Below are 22,474 nucleotides of genomic sequence, written 5' to 3'. Positions count from 1 at the left end.
CTCATTGTTGTTGTTGTTGTTTTGTTGTTGTTGTTGTTGTTGTTGTTGTTGTTTTGGTTGTTGTTTTTGTTGTTGTTTTTGTTGTTTTTGTTGGTGTAGTTTTTATGAATAGTAACTTCACTTGCAATATATTTGTTCTGTAATGAATAACATAAAAACATCAATAATAATAATAATAATAATAATAATAATAATAATAATAATAATAATAATAATAATAATAATAATAATAATAGTAGTAGTAGTAGTAGTAGTAATAGTGTTGTTGTTGCTGTTGTTGTTGTTGTTGTTGTTGTTGTTATGTTAACAACATAACATAACAACAACAATAATAATGATAATAATAATAGTTAATAATAATAATTAATAATAATATTATTATTATTATTATTATTATTATTATTATTATTATTATTATTGTTATTATTATCATTACCATTATAATAATAATAATAATGATAACAATAATAATAATAATAATAATAATAATAATAATAATAATAATAATAATAATGATAGTAATTAGTAGTAGTAGTAGTCGTAGTAGTAGTAACAATAATGATAATAATAATAATAATAATAAAGAAACAATTATCGGAAGAAAACTATTAGATCTTGGATTTTCTCCAGTAAAAGTATTATTGGTTCATGAACGTAGGGCAGACAGCACCCTAACGAGGGAGCCAACTCGTGGATTGGATAGCGCCAAGGTGCCTCTGCTGTCCTAAACACGTTCCCTGCACGACAATGAAGCAGAAGCAAAGAGTGAACTACGAAAAACTGTTAGAATGTTTAAACAAATTGATCATACGAATTTTGAGCATTTTCTTTTTCTATGCGTATACAGTATATTACTTTTTTATTATTTCCATCTTCAGAATATTTCAATACGAATGAGCTTTGATAACTGTGCTATTACAGAAGTATCCATTTGTTATCTTTCTTTCTTATATACAAATACATATATGTGGCAAAGTTTGCAAATAATGTGACTGAGAACTTAACTGTATTAGAATGTCATGTAAATATTATTGTTTTAGTGTACCTTTGAATTGCAGATCTTCTGGCCATCGATAAATCAAACACTGAAGAAAATTAAAGTGTCAATTATCAAGATGTCACGATAACGTCGAAAAGACAAAAATATTAAGAAATTTCGTAATGTTGCAAGAAGAAAGCCATTGAACGTTAGAGTGGAAAAGAAATAGAAAATAAAATGATTAATCAGCACGTCAAGAAAAGGTTTACCACAAAAAGACTCTCGAGAAAAGTTTTAACATTTCACAAGAAAACCCAATAAAGTTTCGCATCAGAGTAAAATCCCGACCACACTCAACTTGGAAAATATTGAAAGTAAGTTATGAACAAGTCTTGAAAATTGTGCAAAGTTTAGGTAACAAAAACTATAAGATTATAAGATTGTAAAACTGCAATGGCCTGAAATAAGGAACGACTTCTTAGTAAGGGAAATACAAAATCTGAGAGAGAGAGAGAGAGAGAGAGAGAGAGAGTGGAAATTGTCTGAAAGCAAAATATTTAAGAAGACGCCTTCTCTCTCTTCATATCTACCCTCTCCTCACCTCTCTCTCTCTCTCTCTCTCTCTCTCTCTCTCTCTCTCTCTCTCTCTCTCTCTCTCTCTCTGCTGTATCCTCTCAACTTTATCCGTATCTATCTTCCATCTCTCTCCTTTCCTGTAATCTTCTTATCTCACTTCCTTTTTACTCTCCTTCCTATTCCTTCCTTTCTCTTTTCTTCAATCTATCCTTTCCTTTATCATGCCTCCTCTTTTCTTCCTTCATATCCTGGTATGTCTCATCATTTCTTTCCTCCTCTCATACCTTTCATATCTTCCCTGTTACATCCTACTCTACTCGTCTACTCTTGAATCACTCCTCCGTCTTAACTCGCCCACCTGTTTCTACTCCCCCATTTCTCGTCATCTTGTTCGTTAGCTTCTCAATCTTTTCCGAAACTTTCTCTTTGTCCCTTTCATCCCTGTTCAGCTCGCCTTTTCCTTCCTCGCGTCCCTTGATGAAACAAAGAAGGTGTTAATGTTGCCAATTTGCTAGATAACACGCACTCTCTCTCTCTCTCTCTCTCTCTCTCTCTCTCTCTCTCTCTCTCTCTCTCTCTCTCTGAAAAAGATAGTTCTGGTTTTAGACGAATTCATTGCCTTGGTTGCCCTATTTCCTTCCAAAATTAGAAACGTCTCTCTCTCTCTCTCTCTCTCTCTCTCTCTCTCTCTCTCTCTCTCTCTCTCTCTCTCTCTCTCTCTCTCTCTCTCTCTCTCTCTCTCTCTCTCTCTCTCTCTCTCTCTCAATTGTTATGCACTGTTTACTATTCTATTATCTCTGCTGACCATTATCCTAACAATATATATGACACAAATAGTTTCCTGCAATGTTTCCAAAAGGGGAGGAAGAGGAGGAGGAAGAGGAAGGGGGATAAGATGACAGGAAACTCTATCTCCTCTATTTATTCCTGCACAACAAGATCCCTAAGCCACAAATAGATGCTGTGATATCAGTAACGTGTGGTGACTGGCGCCTGTGTGTACTGGAGCGACCCTTTCTTTCGTTTTCCTTCTCTAAGGGTTTTTTTTTTTTGTTTGTCGTTCTCCTTTGAGCTTTCTACTCGCGAGGGGAAGGCTGGAGTATGTTGACAGTAGTAGTAGTAGTAGTAGTAGTAGTAGTAGTAGTAGTAGTAGTAGTAGTAGTAGTAGTTTGTTGTTGTTGTTGTCGTCGTCGTCGTCGTCGTGGTAGAAGCAGTTGTATTAGTAGTAGTAATAGTAGTAGTATTGGTAGTGGTAGTAGATGTAAGAATTGTGTAACTGTTCCCTATATTTCCGCCCCTCTTTCCCTTACAGTTCTTTTCCTTTTGATCTTTTTTCTCTCTCGTTCTTCCATTATTGTTGCTTTTTTCTTTATTTTCTGAAGATTACCTTTCATGGGCGTCCCTACAAAACGTAATGTTCTCACGTTCTCTCACCATCAGTGTGCAGAAACAAGTCGGGAAGTGAATGAATAATTTATTTTGATGCTCTGTGACAATGGGTTCATTTGGCGCCCAGCAGTCTCTTTCACTGTACTGAGTTCATTGCAGGATTAACGCGCATCAGTAGTTGAAGTGAGTGTGATCTTGAATTTTTCGTTTCTTTATTTTCCCTCGTTTCTCTATTTCGTCTTCACAGTTTGTTATTATTACTTTTGTTATTCCTTTCCTTTTGATATATTTTGCTCTTCCATTTACAATATACGAATGCAGTATATCTTTTTACTTACTTGCTTTGCTATTTACCAGTGAAGTTTATTGATTATTAGACTAGATGGTCGAAAAATTGCTTATCAGTTCAGTATTTAGTGTGCGGTGAGTATGTTTTCTTTCCATCTGTTTTCTAAAATTTCCTGTTATGTTTCGATTCGTATTGCTTCTCTCTCTCTCTCTCTCTCTCTCTCTCTCTCTCTCTCTCTCTCTCTCTCTCTCTCTCTCTCTCTCTCCGATGCCTTCCATTAGCGTCAAGTAAACGACCACAGTTTTAAACTCAAAACTGATTTTTTTTCCCTGTGTTTCGCTCTTCTTTTTCCTCTTTCTCGTCTTCCTCCTCTTTCATTCCATCTTCTTCCTCATCCTCCTTCTTCCCCTGAGTCAAAAACAACACTTACCTTTGTCAAAAACATCTCTTTATTTTTCCATCCAGAGGTTATCTGTCTTCACTTTCCCCTCTTAGACACTCTTCCGTATTCTTCACTCAGGATGATTGTATATTCTAAAAACTCCACGCCACCAACCCTCTTCCTCCTCCATCTTTTCCTCTTTCTCCCTGATCTCATTTTTTATTATGTTTTTCCCCTCACAAATGACCATAATTGCTCTCTCTCTCTCTCTCTCTCTCTCTCTCTCTCTCTCTCTCTCTCTCTCTCTCTCTCTCTCTCTCTCTCTCTCTCTCACAACCCACAAAAAGTTAAACCAGTTCCTTTGAGACGTTTTTGTAAGCTAACTTTTGAAGGAGTCAACGCCTGTGAATGAAGGAGAGGCGTCGCTTCCTAGGCCTCAGAAATACATATATTATTCTTATCTATAACATAAGAAATAGTATGGTGCTGGTAGTAGTAGTAGTAGTAGTAGTGGTGGTGGTGGTGGTGATGGTAGTTATGGTGGTCTGCTAAAAGAAAAAGAAAGAAAATCATACTGTCGGTTGTCGGATAGAAGAGCAAAAATAAATGAAAATAGAGAAGAACGAAATATCAAGGAATATATGGAGAAAGAAACAGAGACAGAATAGCAATGATTACAATAACCAATAACACAACGTATCATCGGAAGAACAAACATGAAGAGACGTGTTTGGTTTCTTTTAGGGGGATGTTTGCAATACGCTACACTATCCTAGGCGAAGTAAGTGATATTGGAAAAACAGAGGCGAATACTCAGTCAAAAAATGTGTTCTAACCTCACCCTTCTCTCCCTTTTCCCCACAGCTGTTCCTGGCGTGTCTTTGCAACCTACAGAACGAGTCGCTACTCAACGAGGTGGACACGGACAAACTCTTCAGCAACATTCAGGAGATCTACTTTGCTAACCTCAACTTCTGGCGGGAGCACGTGACACGCATGCTAGACGCCTCCCGCTCCTCCCGCCAGCCCCTGGACCCCACCCTCCTCACCGATGCCTTCTACAAGGTGGGTCCGGAGACTCATAATGGTTCTTATTCAGGATCGCTTGCTATCTCACTACGACTATTTTCAAAGGCCACTGAGATGATCAGCCGGGTTCCCAAGAATGTTTCTGTTATTCATGATATAATTTTTTTTTTATTAGTCACTAGAACCATATAAACACTCTTAGGAATCCGTGTTACTTCAACGAGAGGCTTTTGAACATAATGGAGGCGCAGCTAGAGGTGTTTCAGGGCATGCTTTATAGACGGGAGGTTTATCAAGGAAGTAGTTGTTAAATAACGGGAAGATTAAAAAAGAAAGACCAAGGAGGGAGAGGGAAAGCTGTAAAAGGGCAGGAGGACTCAACCCAACAAGGAGAAGGGAGTCGTAGAATGGCGGGAAGACCCATAACCAAAAGATTTACGATGGTGGAGTATGAAAAAGCGAGAAGACGTAAGGGATATGAAAATTTACAAACATAAGACTCAGCAGGTGAAGAGTTACAAAAGGAGGGTGGGACATTTAATAGGTGAAAGTTGCAGAAACTTACAAATAAACTTATGGGGGCCCAAAATATACGTCTTAAGACACATAAAAGAAAGAAAAGAACTCTACCTCTTCCACCGATGAACTGAGAGTGGCTGCGATGGAAGATGAAGGCAAAGCAGTGAATAGGAGCAAGTGGAGGACAGGTCAGGACGCAAGGAAGGCAGTGGATGTGGTATAGAGGGGTGTTAAGTGAAGTTGGGTGGATAGTTGAGGGAGTCAGGTAATGGAAGTGTAAGGGGAACAGGTATAGAGGTTAAAGTGTTGGTGTCGTAAAGGTGATGAGTGGATGTGTGGTGGTGGTGGTGGAGGTGGTGGTGGTGGTGCTGGTGGTGGTGATGGCGGCGGCTGTGGTGGTGGCAGTTGTGCATACCCTTTAGGAAATTCAAGTGTACAGTTCATAAGAGACAGGTGACGAGAGAGAGAGAGAGAGAGAGAGAGAGAGAGAGAGAGAGAGAGAGAGAGAGAGAGAGAGAGAGAGAGAGAGAGAGAGAGAGAGAGAGAGAGAGAGAGAGAGAGAGAGAGAGAGAGAGAGAGAGAGAGAGAGAGAGAGAGAGAGAGAGAGAGAGAGAGAGAGAGAGAGAGAGAGAGAGAGAGAGAGAGAGAGAGAGAGAGAACATAAGACTTGCAAAAAGGTTAAGTTAGTGAAGATGTAAAATGATAGCGTGGAAATATTTTTACCTTTCTTTTTTCCTGATTATGAGGAGAGTTGAGAGAGGCGAAGGGAAAAAAAGAAGAGAGAGAGAGAGAGAGAGAGAGAGAGAGAGAGAGAGAGAGAGAGAGAGAGAGAGAGAGAGAGAGAGAGAGAGAGAGAGAGAGAGAGAGAGAGAGAGAGAGAGAGAGAGAGAGAGAGAGAGAGAACAAAAAATAGAGTGAATGAAAGACAGATAGAAAGATAATACGAGAATAGAGGGATAATATTGAAGGACTGAAGAAGGAAAAAAGACACTGAAGACTGATGGGTAGGTAGGAAATAAAGAAAAGGAAAAAGACTAAGAGTTATTGAAAAGAAGGAAATGGTGATAAGAGATTGAAAAGAAAAGAACAGGAGGTGATTAAAAGAGAATTGAGAGAAATTGATTAATATAGAAGGAAATGGAAAGGAGGAGTTGAGAGAAACAAGAAGAAAAGAAAGAGGAAAGTGGGGAGGGACAGAAAAGAAGGGGAAGGCAGAGATGGGATTAGAGGGAGGGAAAAAGTAAACAATGACAAATGAAAATGGGGTGGAAATTGAGGGAAGGAAATGATATGAGAGGGCAGAGGGGAAAGGGAGGATAGATGAGGTGATAAGAGGAGGATAGGGGAAAGAGAATAGGACGCAGAGGAAAGGAAGGGAATGGAAGGTAGGGAAGGACTTAAGGGGGGTTGTTAATAATGTCAGTGGTGCCAATTATGTGGTGGCACCCCTCGTTAGCTGGCTATGCTCAGACCCATTCCCCTCAGTCAGGATTCTGTCGATTGCTGTCTCTTTCCCCTTCTTCCCCTCACCTTCTCCCTTCCTCCTCTTCTTCTTGCATTTGTTTATTTATTTATTACTTTAGTTTTTCTAGTATTTTGATCTTCCCTCTATATTTGTTCAATTATTTTGATCTTATTATTTTCCCGTTTTGTTTTATTTTTAATTCAGTTCATTTTTTTTCTTTTTATTTAGGTTCTTCATTTTTTGTTCACAATTTCATCTCTTTACTTCGTTTTCTTCCTCTTCCTTACTCTATCTCCCTTTTCATTTCCCTTCACTCCATCCTCCTTCATTTCCCTTCCATTCTCGCTAATTTCCATCCTCTTTCATTTCCCCTCTTCATTTCTCTCTCTCTCTCTCTCTCTCTCTCTCTCTCTCTCTCTCTCTCTCTCTCTGTTTCTCCTCTTCCTTATTTCCTTCGCTCGTCCCTCAGGTTATTGCTCCGTGGTGTTTTCATTTCCCTTCATACGTCCCTCCCCAATAACCTCTCTTCTCTCCGCCCTTCTCCCTCGCTCCCCACTTTGTTTCTCCGGCATTCCCTTTTTGCCTACCGCTCCCTCTCCCCTCCTTCCCCCCTCCTACTTCTTCTCCTCCTTTCCCTTCTTCTTTCCGTTCTCATTTATCTTCCTGGCTGTAGTTAGTGTTCTCCTTCATCTTCTCCATAACCTTCCTACTCTCTTTTTTCTTGGTCATGTTCTTTCGCTTTTCCAGCTTCCCCTTTCTCACTTTCTTTCTCTTATCCTGCTTTCTTTTTGTTTTTGGACTAGTGGATGTAGTAGTAGTAGTAGTAGTAGTAGTAGTAGTAGTAGTAGTAGTAGTAGTTGGCGCTGTCACATTAGTCGTCTGAATAATAATAGGTAGTTATACAAGTGGTACAATTATGCTAATGTTGATAATGAGTCTTTATAATGCAGTTCACGATTCATTGACTGGGACTACACTACACTACATGTGCTCGGCCGCCAATTACGAGTATAACAACAATTAGAGGTATTCAGTGGTTCGTACGCGCAAAAATTCTTCCATCGCGTGGCTGTAAATGACCGCCAGAATTCTCATTACGTCTGCAAATGTTTTAAACGCACATTTCAGTTCACTGGTTCGCATTCGTTACCCGCATTCTGTCCACGGCGGCTCACATTTCACATTTTTCTATTCATTTCGATAGCGTGTGTCCTGTAGTGTATTTCCATAAGCATTTCGTAATTCTCAGCCTTTATAGCCTTCATCGGCGAGACTTAGAAGAATTTTATTGCAGCTTCTCCGTGAATATGTAAGCGGGCACTGTCTGCGGGCTGTTATGTGACTATGTGAAAGTGAACAGTTCCTCTTGTGGTAGTGGTTGTAGTAGTAGTAGTAGTAGTAGTAGTAGTAGTAGTAGCAGTAGTAGAAGTAGTAGTAGTAGTAGTAGTAGTAGTAGTAGTAGTAGTAGAAGTAGTAACCATAGTTTGAGCAACAAATGCATTGCCTCTTAATATTCCTCAGGAGACCAAGTGGTTATATTTCATAGTATAATTCATTTCCCCCTAATGACTCGCTAGATTGTGTTATTGACAGCAAACGAACAGCGGGATAAGATTTACATGCATCGTTCAATTAAGGGATTACTAAAAGCAAATACTTCTTACATCTCATCCTCCGTCACAGAAAGGTTAGCCACGTGTCCTTGGCTTGAGTCACGTATACTTCCTTCCTTCCTTGGTTGTTTCCGATGATCCATCCCTTGAAAATTAAGCCATGCGACTCCCTTTACGTTACTCACACAAACACCATTAATAAAACCATAGTGATAAGAGTAGTAGTGATATTAGTAACATCTAAGGTAGTAGTAAGCATTATTCTTTGTGAATATTCTGTCTTATCATTACTAAGATGCTTGTTACTCTCTCTCTCCACAGTTTGACGAGCTGTTCCACCCGTACACCCGCTACTGTCTGGAGCAGAGCAACTGTCAGCTGTACTGCAAAGAGAAGGATCACGACAACGAATACTTCAAGATGTACCTCGCGGTGAGTACCATAAAGACATCATGTGCTGCAGAAAAAAAAAAAAAAGCCAGGTGGGTCATGAAGAACAGGCCTGGTTAATTACTTTGAATATTCTCTATGGCTACGGTCATTTAGCAACATGGTTATGAAGGATTTTTTTTTTTTTTTTTTGAGTGCGATCAGATTGGTGTTGGATCAATTTCTCCCTGGTCGGTAAGGTTAAGAAATATTTACAGTAATAAGCATCGATTCCTGCTGCTTCACCAGTGCTCAGAGTTTGGACGCTTCGATTTGAAAAGGAATTATGACCCCTAATCACCTTCCTTCCTCGCTGCTCTTCCTCTCAACTCTTGCAGCGCCCCTTCACATCACTCTCAACACCTCGCCCCTCATTTCAACACCTCACGTCCCTTCACCCCATCCTCCTCCTCCTCCTGTTCCGTTCTACCAGGATCCCCACCGAAAGCTTCATCCACTAAACCGACGAGCTCGCAAACCCTGAAATGAATGAAACAAATTTGCTGGAGCTTCGAAACTGACTTCCCTTGATTATAGTTGGATGTGAAACGCTCTTCGTTTTATGGCGAGCTAAAAGGTAGTATTTTTAGACTGTATAATTAAACGTCACGACGCACACAGGGCTTGACATTCTCATTCTGATGAAAGTTATACTATTTTAGACACTCCTACTGGCTCACTTCTCGGGCGGAGCTGGATGGCTGGAGATGGAAGTGAGTACCCGCCATGATGCTTTCCTGTCTCGCTGTCCCTTCTCAGGCTGTCTGCCTCACGCGGACCGATCCCTTTGTCTCTTGTAACGAGTTTTAATCTTTTTCATTCTTTTTTTTCACACACATAGATGCTAATGTGCTATTTATTTACTTTATTTTAGTCATTCATTCATTCACTTCTTTTGCCTTACTTTATTGCACTATAGGGGCATTAGCAACTGTTGAGTCATATCGACAATCGTCAAAGCAATTATGATATCAGAAACGTAACACATGAGAAGCTACAAGCACTCAGTGGCGCTGTGGCGCCACAGGCGGCCTTAATTGTGATGTTCGCTATTATTAGCTTTGCAGAAACTCGTCCAGCGATGTATATTCTAATGACGATGACTTGTTGAGAACCACGAGTGTCCCACATATTGGTTCAAGGGCAATGCGTGCATTGATTTCTCATTAATAGCGCCATTCTGGTTCCTTGCATCCATGTGGGAGTGCGAGCCGGTGCGTTAGGCAGCGGCCGAGGCGGAGGCTTGAGGCAGGACAGGTCGGGACGAGTGGAGTAGCTGGAGTGGTTGACTGATTGATTGCACTGAGGCACACCGACAATTAAGACATAATAGTGAGAGTGAAGCGGTGTGTCTGAGTGCGCTGTATGTGACAAAATCTTCCTTTTTCGCACCTAAATCGTCTATAATTATCGAGTGCTCATATCATCATCAATGACGCTCGCTGCTTTATCAGGACAAAGTTGCAGTCTTGAGTCCAAGGAAACAAGTGATATAGTGATGGTTGTGTTTTCACCCGACCGAAGGGAGGATATAGACTGAAGTAATATGATTGCAAGCGTCGATTTTCTGCCCACAGCTAAGCCTCTGCCCACCACAGCCCAGAGTAGCAGAGCGATATTTGAGCTGCTGTGTCACTCCCACTCGTTTTGCACCATTCCTTAAATCCCGCTCTGTGTTGTTCCAGTGGTGCGAGACACAGAAGGAGTGCAACAGACTGCGGCTGGTGGATATCCTGGTGCAGCCGATGCAGCGACTCACCAAGTACTCACTGCTGCTGAAGGCGATCCTCAAGAAGACCACGCAGGAGGAGCACAGACAGTGCCTTCACGAAATGGTGAGTTCTCTCTCTCTCTCTCTCTCTCTCTCTCTCTCTCTCTCTCTCTCTCTCTCTCTCTCTCTCTCTCTCTCTCTCTCTCTCTCTCTCTCTCTCTCTCTCTCTCTCTCTCTCTCTCTCTCTCTCTCTCTCTCTCTCTCTCTCTCTCTCTCTCTCTCTCTCTCTCTCTCTCTCTCTCTCTCTCTCTCTCTCTCTCTCTCTCTCTCTCACACACACACACACACATCGTCATCAACCCAAACGACCATCATCTTTACATTTTTGTCCCGCAAATGAGATGCATATGGAAAAGAGGAAGAAATGGAAGGAAAGGAAAGAGAGTAAATATTTTGTTATCTTCACCACACTGTCATCTCTTTTCCCTTCCCCTTTTTCTTTCTAAATTTATGCCGCTTATTTCACCACATCATACACCATAATTCTCTCTCTCTCTCTCTCTCTCTCTCTCTCTCTCTCTCTCTCTCTCTCTCTCTCTCTCTCTCTCTCTCTCTCTCTCTCTCTCTCTCTCTCTCTCTCTCTCTCTCTCTCTCTCTCTCTCTCTCTCTCTCTCTCTCTCTCTCTCTCTCTCTCTCTCTCTCTCTCTCTCTCTGACCTTTTTTTTTACCCACCACGTCTTTATTACATTTTTCTTCCTTTCCTGTTCTTTTCTCTGATATAAAAGTAAATAATGGCACCCTCTTTTTCGTGAAGCCGCGTACCATATATCAAGAGAGAGAGAGAGTGAGTGAGAGAGAGAGTGTGTGTGTGTATGTATGTGTGTGTGTAAAGAGTTCTCCCACTGTTCTCTCTCTCTTTCTCTCTCCTGTGATCCTTCCATTTCCTCTCCCTTCTGTCCTCTTTTCCCCTCAGTCTCCCCTTTGTCTTGTCTCATTCCTCCTCATGCTTCTTCATAAGCCTCGTTTATCTTTCTATGGATCTCCTTTTCTTAACTCATTTGCCGCCTCTTTCATACTTGACTCCATTTTCTTACCATTACCCCTTTTGTCTTGTGTCCTCCTCTTCCTCCTCCTCCTCCTCCTCCTCCTCCTCCTCCTCCTCCTCCTCCTCCTCCTCCTCTCCTTAACAGATAATTGTAACCTCCCTCTGCTTTCCTCTCAGCCTTACTTCCTTACCTAAACATTCCCTTTCATTCTCTCTCTCTCTCTCTCTCTCTCTCTCTCTCTCTCTCTCTCTCTCTCTCTCTCTCTCTCTCTCTCTCTCTGCATAATCGCGCAGTGATGCAAATATTATTGTCTTTGTTCCTTCTTTTCCTTTTATTCTTTCTGCTTTTTCCTTTAATTCTTTTTGTGTAATTAATCGTATTCGTGCTCTTGTGTCCTCCTCTTCCTCCTCGCTCTCCCTCATCCTGCTCGCTCTCCTCATCCTCCTCATCCTTACTATCCTAACTCTAAATTTTTCAATTTCATTTGCGCCAATACGTTCACTGGTGTTTGTTCTTCCTTTATCTCCTTTATGAAACGCTTTGAACTCTCATTAACAGCAACTCCAAAGGACACAGAGATGATTGGTCTGGTCTCCGTTGGTATTTCCTACTGCTGGTACAGAATCATTGCTAAACTATCACAAAATTTCACTAAAAGCCCCATAATTTTCAGTATATAAGAATAATTGATAGAGGAGACAGAAATGTTTGCGATTTTAGTGTGTTTTATGATTTTTTATGGCCTTTTATGTTCCTTCACCCTCGCGTACCTAACCACTTCTTTCTCCTTCAGATCACTCACGTAGAGAACTTCGTGTCCAACGTTAACTCCGCGTTACGTCAGAAACACGAGCAGGAGAGGCTTCGGGACATTTCCAAACGCATCGAAGCCTATGAAGCTGTCGTAAGTTTCGCTTTGTGTACACATGTGTGGCTGCTGATAGTTCTAAGCCTTGACATTTTGATAGAACACCAGTCTCTTTTTCGTTTTATGTCGAAGTTTATGGTAAGTGGATTATTTTGCTTGAAATATTCCGGTTTTGTTACCAGTAAGGCCAGTTTTCTCGAGCATCTTCTCTCATTAGAACCTTAGAGTTTAAAGAAATTAGTTTGGTTCTCTTGGATATTTCATCATACTGATTTTATAGTATCATTAGAATCATCATAAAAAATATTAGCAAAAACTCTGATAAAGTGCACTGCAATCAGGTAAAGTAATCAAGGTGAGACACTGAAATGTTTGAAAATAGGTAAAGATTTTATACAAGTTTTCCTTGTGTGTGTGTGTGTGTGTGTGTGTGTGTGTGTGTCACAAGGGAAAATGGAGATAAGGGTAGGACACGTGCCTGATGGAGGGTAAGGTAAACATGAGGGGAGGCTGTGTGAAGCAATACTGATGGAGGCCGTGATGGGCTGGCTGACAGGAGGCGCGGGACGACGAGCTGGAGCGGGTGGTGAAAAACTACTCTGAACTCAACTTGACCCAACCAATGCCCGGCTGCCCTGAGCACCTGGCGAGGCACCTGCTACACCACGGCGACCTGCGGCTGCGTGACCCCCACACCAAGATGGACGTGCATGTCTTCCTTTTCACCGACCTGCTGCTCATCACCAAGGTCACGCAGCGCAAGGCAGAGAAAGTCAAGGTGAGTTTAGACCGGCCTGGGTTGGTGATGCAGCGAAGCTGCGAAGATGCCACCGAGAGGACTTCCCTGGTTATGGTGACTGTGGTGATAGAAGTGCCTGTTTGTGCTGGTCATTGTGGTGACAAGTGATGTAATGAGTGTGAGTTTGTTTGTGGTGATAAAGATGCCGATAGTGGTGAAGAAAGTGTTAGTGTGGTGATAGTGATGGTGGTAACTGTGAAATGGAGGATGACAAATGGATTTTTAGCGAGGAGAGACAGGTAGTGACAGGTGACAAAGATTAATGGTAGTCTTGAGAGAGAGAGAGAGAGAGAGAGAGAGAGAGAGAGAGAGAGAGCAGCAGTCATGATCCTGTAAGGCAAGAGATAATGGTGTGGCGTGGTGGTGAGTAACAAGCCCTAACAGGCAGTGGGGTGTGTGTGGTGGCAGGTGGTGCGGCCTCCTTACCCTGTGGGACGCCTGGTGCTGGTGGAGCTGAAGGACAACACTTCCCTGGGCCTGGTGTCTGTCAGCGAGTGGGGCGTGGCTGTGGCGGCCTTTACCCTGCAGTGTCCGGACCAGAAATCGTACAGGTATTAAGCTATGCCTTGGTTTTGTGTCCTCAATATTCACTTTTTTTTTTCTTTTCTATCCTCACTGCATTCCTTCCTTCTCTCCTTTACTCCATCATACTGTCACTGGTGTCATCGTTTTCTTTTTCTACTTCCCCCATCTCACTCTCCTGTGCTCCCTCTCTCGCGCTTTTCCCTTGTGTTCCATCTCACCGTCATTTACACTGTTTCGATCATCTCTCTTCTCCGGTGTTTTGTTTGCCCCTAATCCTCGCCCTATACTTTTTCTTTCCCTTTCCCTCCACGTTCATACCATGTTGCACACCCTCCCTCACTATTGTCACTCACGTCCCCTCTCACCCTCGTTTGCCCACCCTCGTTTATCCGTCTCTTATTCTTTGAGTTGCCCTCCCCACAATTCCCTTTTTTTTTTTTTTTCAATCCAGTTTTCCCCTGCTTTTTCGCTCTATCCTTCCTGATTTTTTTTTTCCTTCTGTCTTCTTTCCATCGTTCTTCCTTGTAGTACTGCCTCACTTCAAGTCTCATATCTCCTGTTCCATGTGCCTCATTCGTTCCTTTCTCTGCCTGTAATTTTTCAGCAGTACCATCCGGCTTTCTTTTTTTTTCCGATTAGATGATGATGCAAAAATGTAGTGCACTGGCTAATGGCTGGTAAAATTTTTCCTAGCTATGTAACTTCATGCTAACCAAAAGTAGATCCTCTTGTAAGTGACTGCTCATTTTCATTACTGACAGAATCCTTTGCATGCTTAAAAAATGGCGATGATTTATTCAACTAATTGCAATGAAGCAGCATTATCCCGTTGTTTTCAGCGTAAAGGAACTTTGTGTCTAAAATACTGACTGTTTCAGAACGTGGTACGATACCCTGAAACGGGCGAAGGAGCAGTATCGGGAGGCCCAGCAGGCGCGGGACGCGATGGTATTCGAGGACATGGCGTGTGTAGGACATCTGGCGCCCCGGTCACCGCGCCCCGGCTCCTCCAGGGCCTCACGCGTGTCCAGTTTGGCGCATTCGCACTCTGGCTCGATAGACCTGAACGAGACCTCGCCGGCAGCCACGCAGCACCATCCCAGCATCGACATGAGCGACGTGAGGGCCTCAAGCGCCTCCAGTGAGGATTCAGTGGCCCTGCCCGCCCCTGAGATCCAAAGGTCGAGGTCACTGGAGGGGGGCGGGTGCGGCGCTGTTTCCCCACGTCCAGATCGCCGCCCAGGCATTCCCAAGACCCCCAACACCCTGAGTGTGACGCCGCCCTACGCCACGGGTCAGTCCCTTCCCAACCTCACCGTGGAGTCCTCCAACTCCCTGCGTGTTCCCGGCAGCAACGGCAGCAACCCCAAGGCCCTCTCCCCAGGTCACTCCTCACCTGCATGCTTGGTCTCGTCCGCATGTCTCGATGTAGCTTGTGCAACTGTCACTGTGTCGTCATCATTGTCATGTCTAGCCCAAGGTGCAGTAAACCCTCGCCGCCCTAGCCCACTCTCCCTCTAGCAGGCGGGGTCTCACGACGTCCTGCAGCCTCTAGATCTAGCACCGCTCCTGTCCGTCCCGGGGATGATGTGTCACAGACTCTATGTGCCTGTGTCATGAATGTTGATTCGATGGCAGACTTTACATACAACAAAGTAATGTGATTATGTAGAATATACATGTCATCGTGATGGAATGTCAGGGATCCGAGAAAAGCCACTAATAGTTCTGTGCGGGATCACACACCCCATCCCCCCCAACACACATCCAACCACCAACACCCACCTACCCACCCACTCAAACACACGCATACATCACCCGCTTTAAGCCATGTGTTTAACTCGACACCATTAGCACTGCGCCTTCAATGGGTGGGGTGCTGACAGTTGCAAGTCAGGTTGAGGAGGCAAAAACACACAGCAGTGGCGCCTCCAGCCCACACGTTGTAAGAGATCAGCAGCATGAGTACTGAGGTGCTTAATGGAGATAATAAGCCGAAGGTACATTAGTGACTAGACTTTATAATTTATTTTTTTGTTACTGTCATATCGTTGTTTTGATCACTTAGCGAGGTACAGAGTAGCATTACCTGACAGAATGGTGCTTAATAGGTTTATAATTTTCGTGCTTCGAGGGTTTAATGTTTACCTGTTTTTATTTTTTGTTTCCATTTATTTATTTGATTGAAAAGACCGAGGCCAGCGTGCGGTGTTGTGAAGGTGATTTGGTGTGTTGCTTAGAGAGTGGCAGCCCCAGCCGGTTTAGTTTATAAGAGAGAGAGAGAGAGAGAGAGAGAGAGAGAGAGAGAGAGAGAGAGAGAGAGAGAGAGAGAGAGAGAGAGAGAGAGAGAGAGAGAGAGAGAGAGAGAGAGAGAGAGAGAGAGAGAGAGAGAGAGAGAGAGAGAGAGAGAGAGAGAGAGAGAGAGAGAGAGAGAGAGAGAGAGAGAGAGAGAGAGAGAGAGAGAGAGAGAGAGAGAGAGAGAGAGAGAGAGAGAGAGAGAGAGAGAGAGAGAGAGAGAGAGAGAGAGAGAGAGAGAGAGAGAGAGAGAGAGAGAGAGAGAGAGAGAGAGAGAGAGAGAGAGAGAGAGAGAGAGAGAGAGAGAGAGAGAGAGAGAGAGAGAGAGAGAGAGAGAGAGAGAGAGAGAGAGAGAGAGAGAGAGAGAGAGAGAGAGAGAGAGAGAGAGAGAGAGAGAGAGAGAGAGAGAGAGAGAGAGAGAGAGAGAGAGAGAGAGAGAGAGAGAGAGAGAGAGAGAGAGAGAGAGAGAGAGAGAGAGAGAGAGAGAGAGAGAGAGAGAGAGAGAGAGAGAGAGAGAGAGAGAGAGAGAGAGAGAGAGAGAGAGAGAGAGAGAGAGAGAGAGAGAGAGAGAGAGAGAGAGAGAGAGAGAGAGAGAGAGAGAGAGAGAGAGAGAGAGAGAGAGAGAGAGAGAGAGAGAGAGAGAGAGAGAGAGAGAGAGAGAGAGAGAGAGAGAGAGAGAGAGAGAGAGAGAGAGAGAGAGAGAGAGAGATTGCTTGATGGTACCGCAACGGGATCATTATATTCTCATGACTGTGTGTGTGTGTGTGTGTGTGTGTGTGTGTGTGTGTGTGTCCTTGTATATGCGTGCGTGCGTGCGTGCGTGCGTGCGAGCGTGTGCGCCTGCGTGAGTACCAGTCCTGACCGTCTCCTCGGGGCCCCTCCAGACCCCTCACCTCCCCTTTCCCCTTAATGTTTGATGTTGATCCCTCCTGTTTTTTAATAAGCACATTTTCAGATCTTTTCAGTCCATCTACTGTTTTGACTCATAATTATTGCAGTCTTGAGAATTCACAGTTTCTTAGCAAGTGGCACCGAGTCAGAATATTTTACTACTTTCATATTTCGTAGTTACTGCATTGCTGTAGTCTCTAGCTTCCCCTTAAATCAGCTCATGTATATAGCCTAACTCGGAAGTCTCCTCCTCATGATGTGCAACCAACAGCGTTTTTACACGAGGGTGTCTGCCGCAGGGAACCGGGGCGTCTCGTATCCGCCGCCGTCGCCCCGTACGCTCCGCCGGTCAGCGCCTGTCCCGCAGTCCCGCAATCCGCCGCTCCTCAAGACCCGCCACGTGACCTCCATGGTGGGGTCGCCGCAGGAGGTGGAGCAGAACGAGCAGGAAGAGGGTCGTGGGGGGGCGCCGCGCAGGGTGTACCGCAACGACAGGATGGACAACCGCCGCTATCACACTGCAGGAGCCATCGACGATATCAAGGCAAGTTCTCCTGTCCTTTATATCATTGAGGTCATCGGCCTCAGCAGATGTTTTTGTTTATCAATTTATTACACATTAAGAATATTAGCCAAAAACTACGTAAATACAAATATTTGCAGAGTTTTACACGTATTCCTGACATTAATGTACTCTATCTTATCTCTTTGACATTACAGAAGCAAGATACCAAAGACACGAGCATCCACAAACGACTGTCGTGGAACTATGGCCAGGGACCCCCACCGCCACCACGGGAGCTGGGCAGTGACCCCTCCAAGCTGGGCCGCCACAAGCACTCGCTCAAGAATGTGTCGTGCGAGTCAGTGCACAGCTCCTCGGGTGTGTCTTCCACCTCCTCTCTGCACCGCTCGCTGGGTTCCGAGGTGGAAGCGCTCGAGAACATTGACGACAACGAGGGACAAAGCAGGACGGGTAATGGTGGTGGTGGTGGTGGTGGTGGTGGCTTGGTGTTGGCTTGGTGTTGGCGGGAAGAGGGAGGGAATCTAGTGCAACACAAACGTGCACAAAGCTTCCACACATAGAGCTCTAGGAGGCGAGTGGAACATTTGTGAAAAATAATCTGTGTTATTGAAAAACGTATGCATATGATAAAATACATCACATGTAATGTATAAAGTATACAGGAAACAAGCCACTCCTTCACTGGTCTCCATTTAATTTTTTGTTCCGCCCTACAGACGGCGAGGCCACCGTGGTGGACCTCACAGTAAGTGACTGCACCAGCCTCAAGATTTCCCCGCATATTTCCACTACCTACATCTGCCACGACTCTGACATCACTCTGGGGGTTTGTTCTCAATACATCACGCAGCCAAACAGCTCGCCCGAGGTGAGAAAATATAAAACATGCTAGATCACACTTGTATTTTATATAGAGGTGAGGTAACCGTCACCACCGCACACAATCAAGGCCCTTCCCTCGCCTCAGCAGCCAAATGAAAACTGCGAGAACCTGGTGAAGATCGACGTGTCCGAGATGGATCCTGGCATCTCTTCAGTGCAGATCACAGTGACGGAGGGCGCCGCCCCGTCCGGGTCCACCCCTAGCCTGCCAGCGGAGAGCGCGGCGTCTGGCAAGACAGACGACCTGAGGATGCGGGAGATTCTCCTCAACGACGCGTCAGTGGAGGCGTCGTAAGTGTGGCATCTACTTGTCTAACTTCCATCTTCAGTTATTTCATTCATTGTGGATACTGTTGATATACTTTTAATTCATTGGAACGAGTCATGAATAATGATGTTTCTTAGATGGAGTAGTGATTCTGATGTTCTCTTATATTCCTAGATACTGGATGTAATCATGGGCAAGATGGATTCATTTAGGTCACCTATTCACATGATTATTTTGTGATACACTTACGAAGTTAATTCTGTATGTCATCACCTTCCCGCCCCTACAGAGATGTATGAGAGTGGGGTTGAGCGTCCCGCGTGAGGGGCGACCGTGGCGAGCATCAGCCACCAACTCCACTATTGTCACCACCTGAGTGCCATGCCACCGTTGGCTGGACACTCGGTGGTGGAACAAAGAAACAGTATTAGTCGGCCGTGCGTCGCCGCGCTGTACCAGTCAACCCGCTGACCCGCAGGGCGACACGTCAGTCACTGTGATCTGGAGAAGTCAGTTGTCAGTGACGCAAGTCTTGCGCTTCAACATTGGACAACGAACCGCGCCAGGCCTTCCCTCCCACGGGCGGGAGGCGACGCGCTGCCTCAGAGGCACTTCACCACGTTCCCGGTGCAGGACTCGCGACCGCTGGGCTGAGTAAGGGCCAGCCGGCGACCTCTCTTGAGCCGAGTTTGTGCCCATCCTTCGCCTTCCAAAGTTATGGTCTGTGACACTGACTCAGTTATGAACGTTCTTGTGACTTAACCTACAAGTGCAACCCTCACTGTTTTTGTACTGTACATTCCATCCCTCGGCATGTATTTATTGCAACTTTTTCACCTAAAGTCATTCCAGTCGAAGCATCTAGGTACTCTTCCCCGTGAACTTCGTCAGATGGTGGTGTCGCCACCCACATGGATGATGAATGGAAAGTTTATGAATATATCTATATATAGATTATATACACAAAAGCATGTATTTGTATATAAACATATATGTATCAACACTAAACCTTTTTGTGAATTTCAAATATTTTTATATCTCACAATCTTCAAAGCTGCATCCTAGTCCTAGAAGCTGTAGTCTTGTTATTATCAACGGGAATAATGTTGACATTTTTCCAGACCTTTGTAGAGAATAATGTACAGTCTATTTTATATTGTCCTTGCATCCTAATACTGTATATCATAATTTTAGAGACACATAGTTCCTTCATGACTATTTGTAACTAGCTGAAACACTTGTCTAAGGTTAGGTAGGTTGTACCCGGTTTCTGTGCAAGCTACACGGGACAGAGAGAGGATGGGCCGGAGTAGCTTGTTCATTGTTGCAAGTTTTATTACGATCTTGTAAGAATTCGTAGTAGACACGTCCTTGCACAAACTCTGCTCTGTGAATGAATTGCATTACAATATCAAGAACTAGCAATAACAGTTTTAAGGCAACGTGAAGCTAGTGATTTTTAATAGTTGATGAGCTTCCACAGGACTTGACTTCTCCTCGTTATAAATGGAGAAGCAAGTCTCCTGGTGGTTCAAGCTTCAGTTCTTCTTCGACTGATACACCTCATGCTCTTTGTCATGTTTTGCCAAACGGTAAGCTGTAGCGTTGTAGAGTAGGCGGCGGAGGGCAGATAGTGTTGCCCCGCGTAGTGGCACGCGAGCAGCGGTTGAGAGGGGATGCGGTGGTGGTCTGTCGCGGGACCAACCAGCAACCCCAGCTGAGCACTGTATATACTTGAGCGTGACAATCCACTGCACTAAGGTCGATGTAGTAGAGGAAACCAGAGGTACGGTAGGTGTGTGTAGCTGGGCAACCCTTCTGGCAGGAACGCCTATGCACATACATGGTCGCCCTGAATGCCGCCAGCCACTACAACAGCAAGGAGAGAGTTTTGAATCATTGCCTCACTCATCTTGTTAAACACAGCAGGATACACACTGGCTGTCTTTTTCCCATTCCTTCATTTTTCTCATTAGAGAAGACTTCATTAACCCGTTGTAGCGAGGCTCCCTTTAGCCACACTTTCAGCACTACGTTGCCTTGTGCTGCAAGTGGAAGCCGTGAGTCAGTCCACTTCAGCGTCTTGGGAGAGGTTCAAATTTTGTATTAGGAACTCGTGTATGTAAATAACATTCTCACAGCTTCTTTTCCTGTATTCAAGAGTCCACCACTATAAAGGACTTCAACAGGGAACATAAATTGATAGTTACCTCTACTCATACCACTTTCATTGTGATTAAAACCATTACAGTTAAAATTAATTTGTCTTTTGAAGTTGTGCTAGCATTCTTCACATATCACATTCCCGTGTTGCTGAACAATTTACATGAACTATGTCAACCTTTGGCTACTTTTCCCGTCTTTCCGAGGGTCGTTGCCACCCCTTTACTGAACACAGTGAGTGACGAGCCTTGAGTGTTGCGGGCGCTCCAGTCTCGCTCTGTCATGTGTCTTTTTCTGGGGAGACAAAAGGCACCCTGACCGCAAGACCCCAGCGCCCTCCCTCGGGGCTAGACGCTTCACGCCGGCTCGCAGGACGCCGCTGGAGGCTGACTCACGACAGTCTGTCCTGCGCAGGACATAACTACCGTTGTTTCTTCAAAGAATCACACCCAATGTACGTGGCATTACTAGGGATACTTAAAATATAAAACCAAAGCTGTTGACTGGGTAAGCTCGAGGGATGACGCCGGAACATTTTGTGGATGTTCAGCGCATCTGCGGAGCTCCAGGGATCGTGTCGAGGGAGGTGAAGGAGTCTACTAACCGAGGGAACACTGGACGGCGAGACTCCATTTCTCATGCCTTATGCTCCATTATGTCGAGGTGTCTTGTGGTTGGCATGGTTGATATTATATAGTGTGCAACCCTATATAAGACATTTTTGTATCATAACTCGTGACTTTTGAAATCAAGTACTGTGATTATGCACTCCTCAGTGTTATTTTTTTTATTCCGAGGAAGGTTATTTGCCGCCTCTGAGTGTTGTTCACAAATATTGCAAGAAATCGAAATGTAATAAATTGTTTCAACTTCATTGTGATCTGAGTTGTGTTCAGTATCGATGAGTTTTCCTTTTTTTTCAATTATGTCCTTTAATTGTACAAAAATGTATGTAACAGGGAAATCATGTGAAGCAACTGTTATGCAATTTTCTTATACAAGCTACACATGGATTCTGATCCCTCTACTGTCTCTCATTGTTGTACAGTTTTCTTTCCTATTTTTTTTTTTTTTTTCTGCAAGCTCAGACTGTTATACTGAAGACAACTTTTACGTATGTTTTATTTATTACATTGGTAGGATAAGTTGATAGCTAACACTTGCTATGTGTATAGTATTGGCTTTAGGTGTTTCACAAAATGTATATCCTTTATGTATAAAAATGAAATCTTGATTGCAAATACTATTTTAGTGAGTCAGACATGATGGGCCAGACATTTTCATTTTGTCATTGGAAAGATGTAGAAAATATAATTTCTCTGCGATAATTACTGTTGTTTTCTTTTTCTTGAGTTAGGAACCATTTAATATGATATGTGTTGGTTCAGTGTGTGCCCGAAGTATGTCTTTTACCTTCAAACTACTCAACATCACTGATCGACTACCATCATTCACGCTCGTTATCTCTCCACATTACTCTATCCTCGCCCTTATTTCCACGTAATGTCACTCTCAAATGTAAGATGGCAAGTACAGTACGATATAAAGCATATCTATAAACTTTAAGTATACAGCATGCACCAGTGATAGGTGTTTCCAGAGGAGAGAGAGAGAGAGAGAGGGTGGGTAGACCAGTATGACGTCATGATGATGTCACGCTGGCCCTGTCTGATTACTGTCGTTTCATTTTGATATTCACCTTCAAGTGTCCAGAGTATGTGCCTTACTCACCTCCCTCTGGTAATACTAATGCATTATGCTGACAAATATTAATGGAGAATGTGAAACACTGGAAAATTATCATGGTGAGCCAACAAATGCTTACTGAGA

At 43.8% G+C, this 22,474-nt stretch overlaps 1 protein-coding gene across 16 annotated transcripts in view; it reads left to right on the top strand.

The window, feature by feature from the left end:
• The window catches only part of LOC123509945 (pleckstrin homology domain-containing family G member 5-like), a 491,065-nt gene extending 469,092 nt beyond the window's left edge, over nt 1–21,973 (top strand). For 12 of the 16 annotated variants that reach the window (XM_045264604.1, XM_045264602.1, XM_045264603.1 and 9 more), the window contains 12 exons: nt 4,480–4,680; nt 8,563–8,673; nt 10,356–10,505; nt 12,221–12,331; nt 12,852–13,073; nt 13,503–13,645; nt 14,498–15,003; nt 17,105–17,349; nt 17,526–17,781; nt 18,048–18,199; nt 18,281–18,504; nt 18,771–21,973. In XM_045264604.1, the coding sequence (XP_045120539.1) occupies nt 4,480–4,680; nt 8,563–8,673; nt 10,356–10,505; nt 12,221–12,331; nt 12,852–13,073; nt 13,503–13,645; nt 14,498–15,003; nt 17,105–17,349; nt 17,526–17,781; nt 18,048–18,199; nt 18,281–18,504; nt 18,771–18,780 (2,331 nt within the window). In that variant the 3' untranslated portion in view covers nt 18,781–21,973. The remainder of the gene's footprint in view (nt 1–4,479; nt 4,681–8,562; nt 8,674–10,355; nt 10,506–12,220; nt 12,332–12,851; nt 13,074–13,502; nt 13,646–14,497; nt 15,004–17,104; nt 17,350–17,525; nt 17,782–18,047; nt 18,200–18,280; nt 18,505–18,770) is intronic. The other 4 variants (XM_045264601.1, XM_045264593.1, XM_045264591.1 and 1 more) reach the window with 4 other exon arrangements.
• The last annotated feature ends 501 nt before the right edge of the window (nt 21,974–22,474 follow it).

The sequence above is a fragment of the Portunus trituberculatus genome, chromosome 27, assembly GCF_017591435.1.
Source record: "Portunus trituberculatus isolate SZX2019 chromosome 27, ASM1759143v1, whole genome shotgun sequence".
Taxonomy (NCBI): domain Eukaryota; kingdom Metazoa; phylum Arthropoda; class Malacostraca; order Decapoda; family Portunidae; genus Portunus; species Portunus trituberculatus.
The sequence above is the reverse complement of the archived record's forward strand: the minus strand, read 5'-3'. Positions and strand labels throughout refer to the sequence as shown.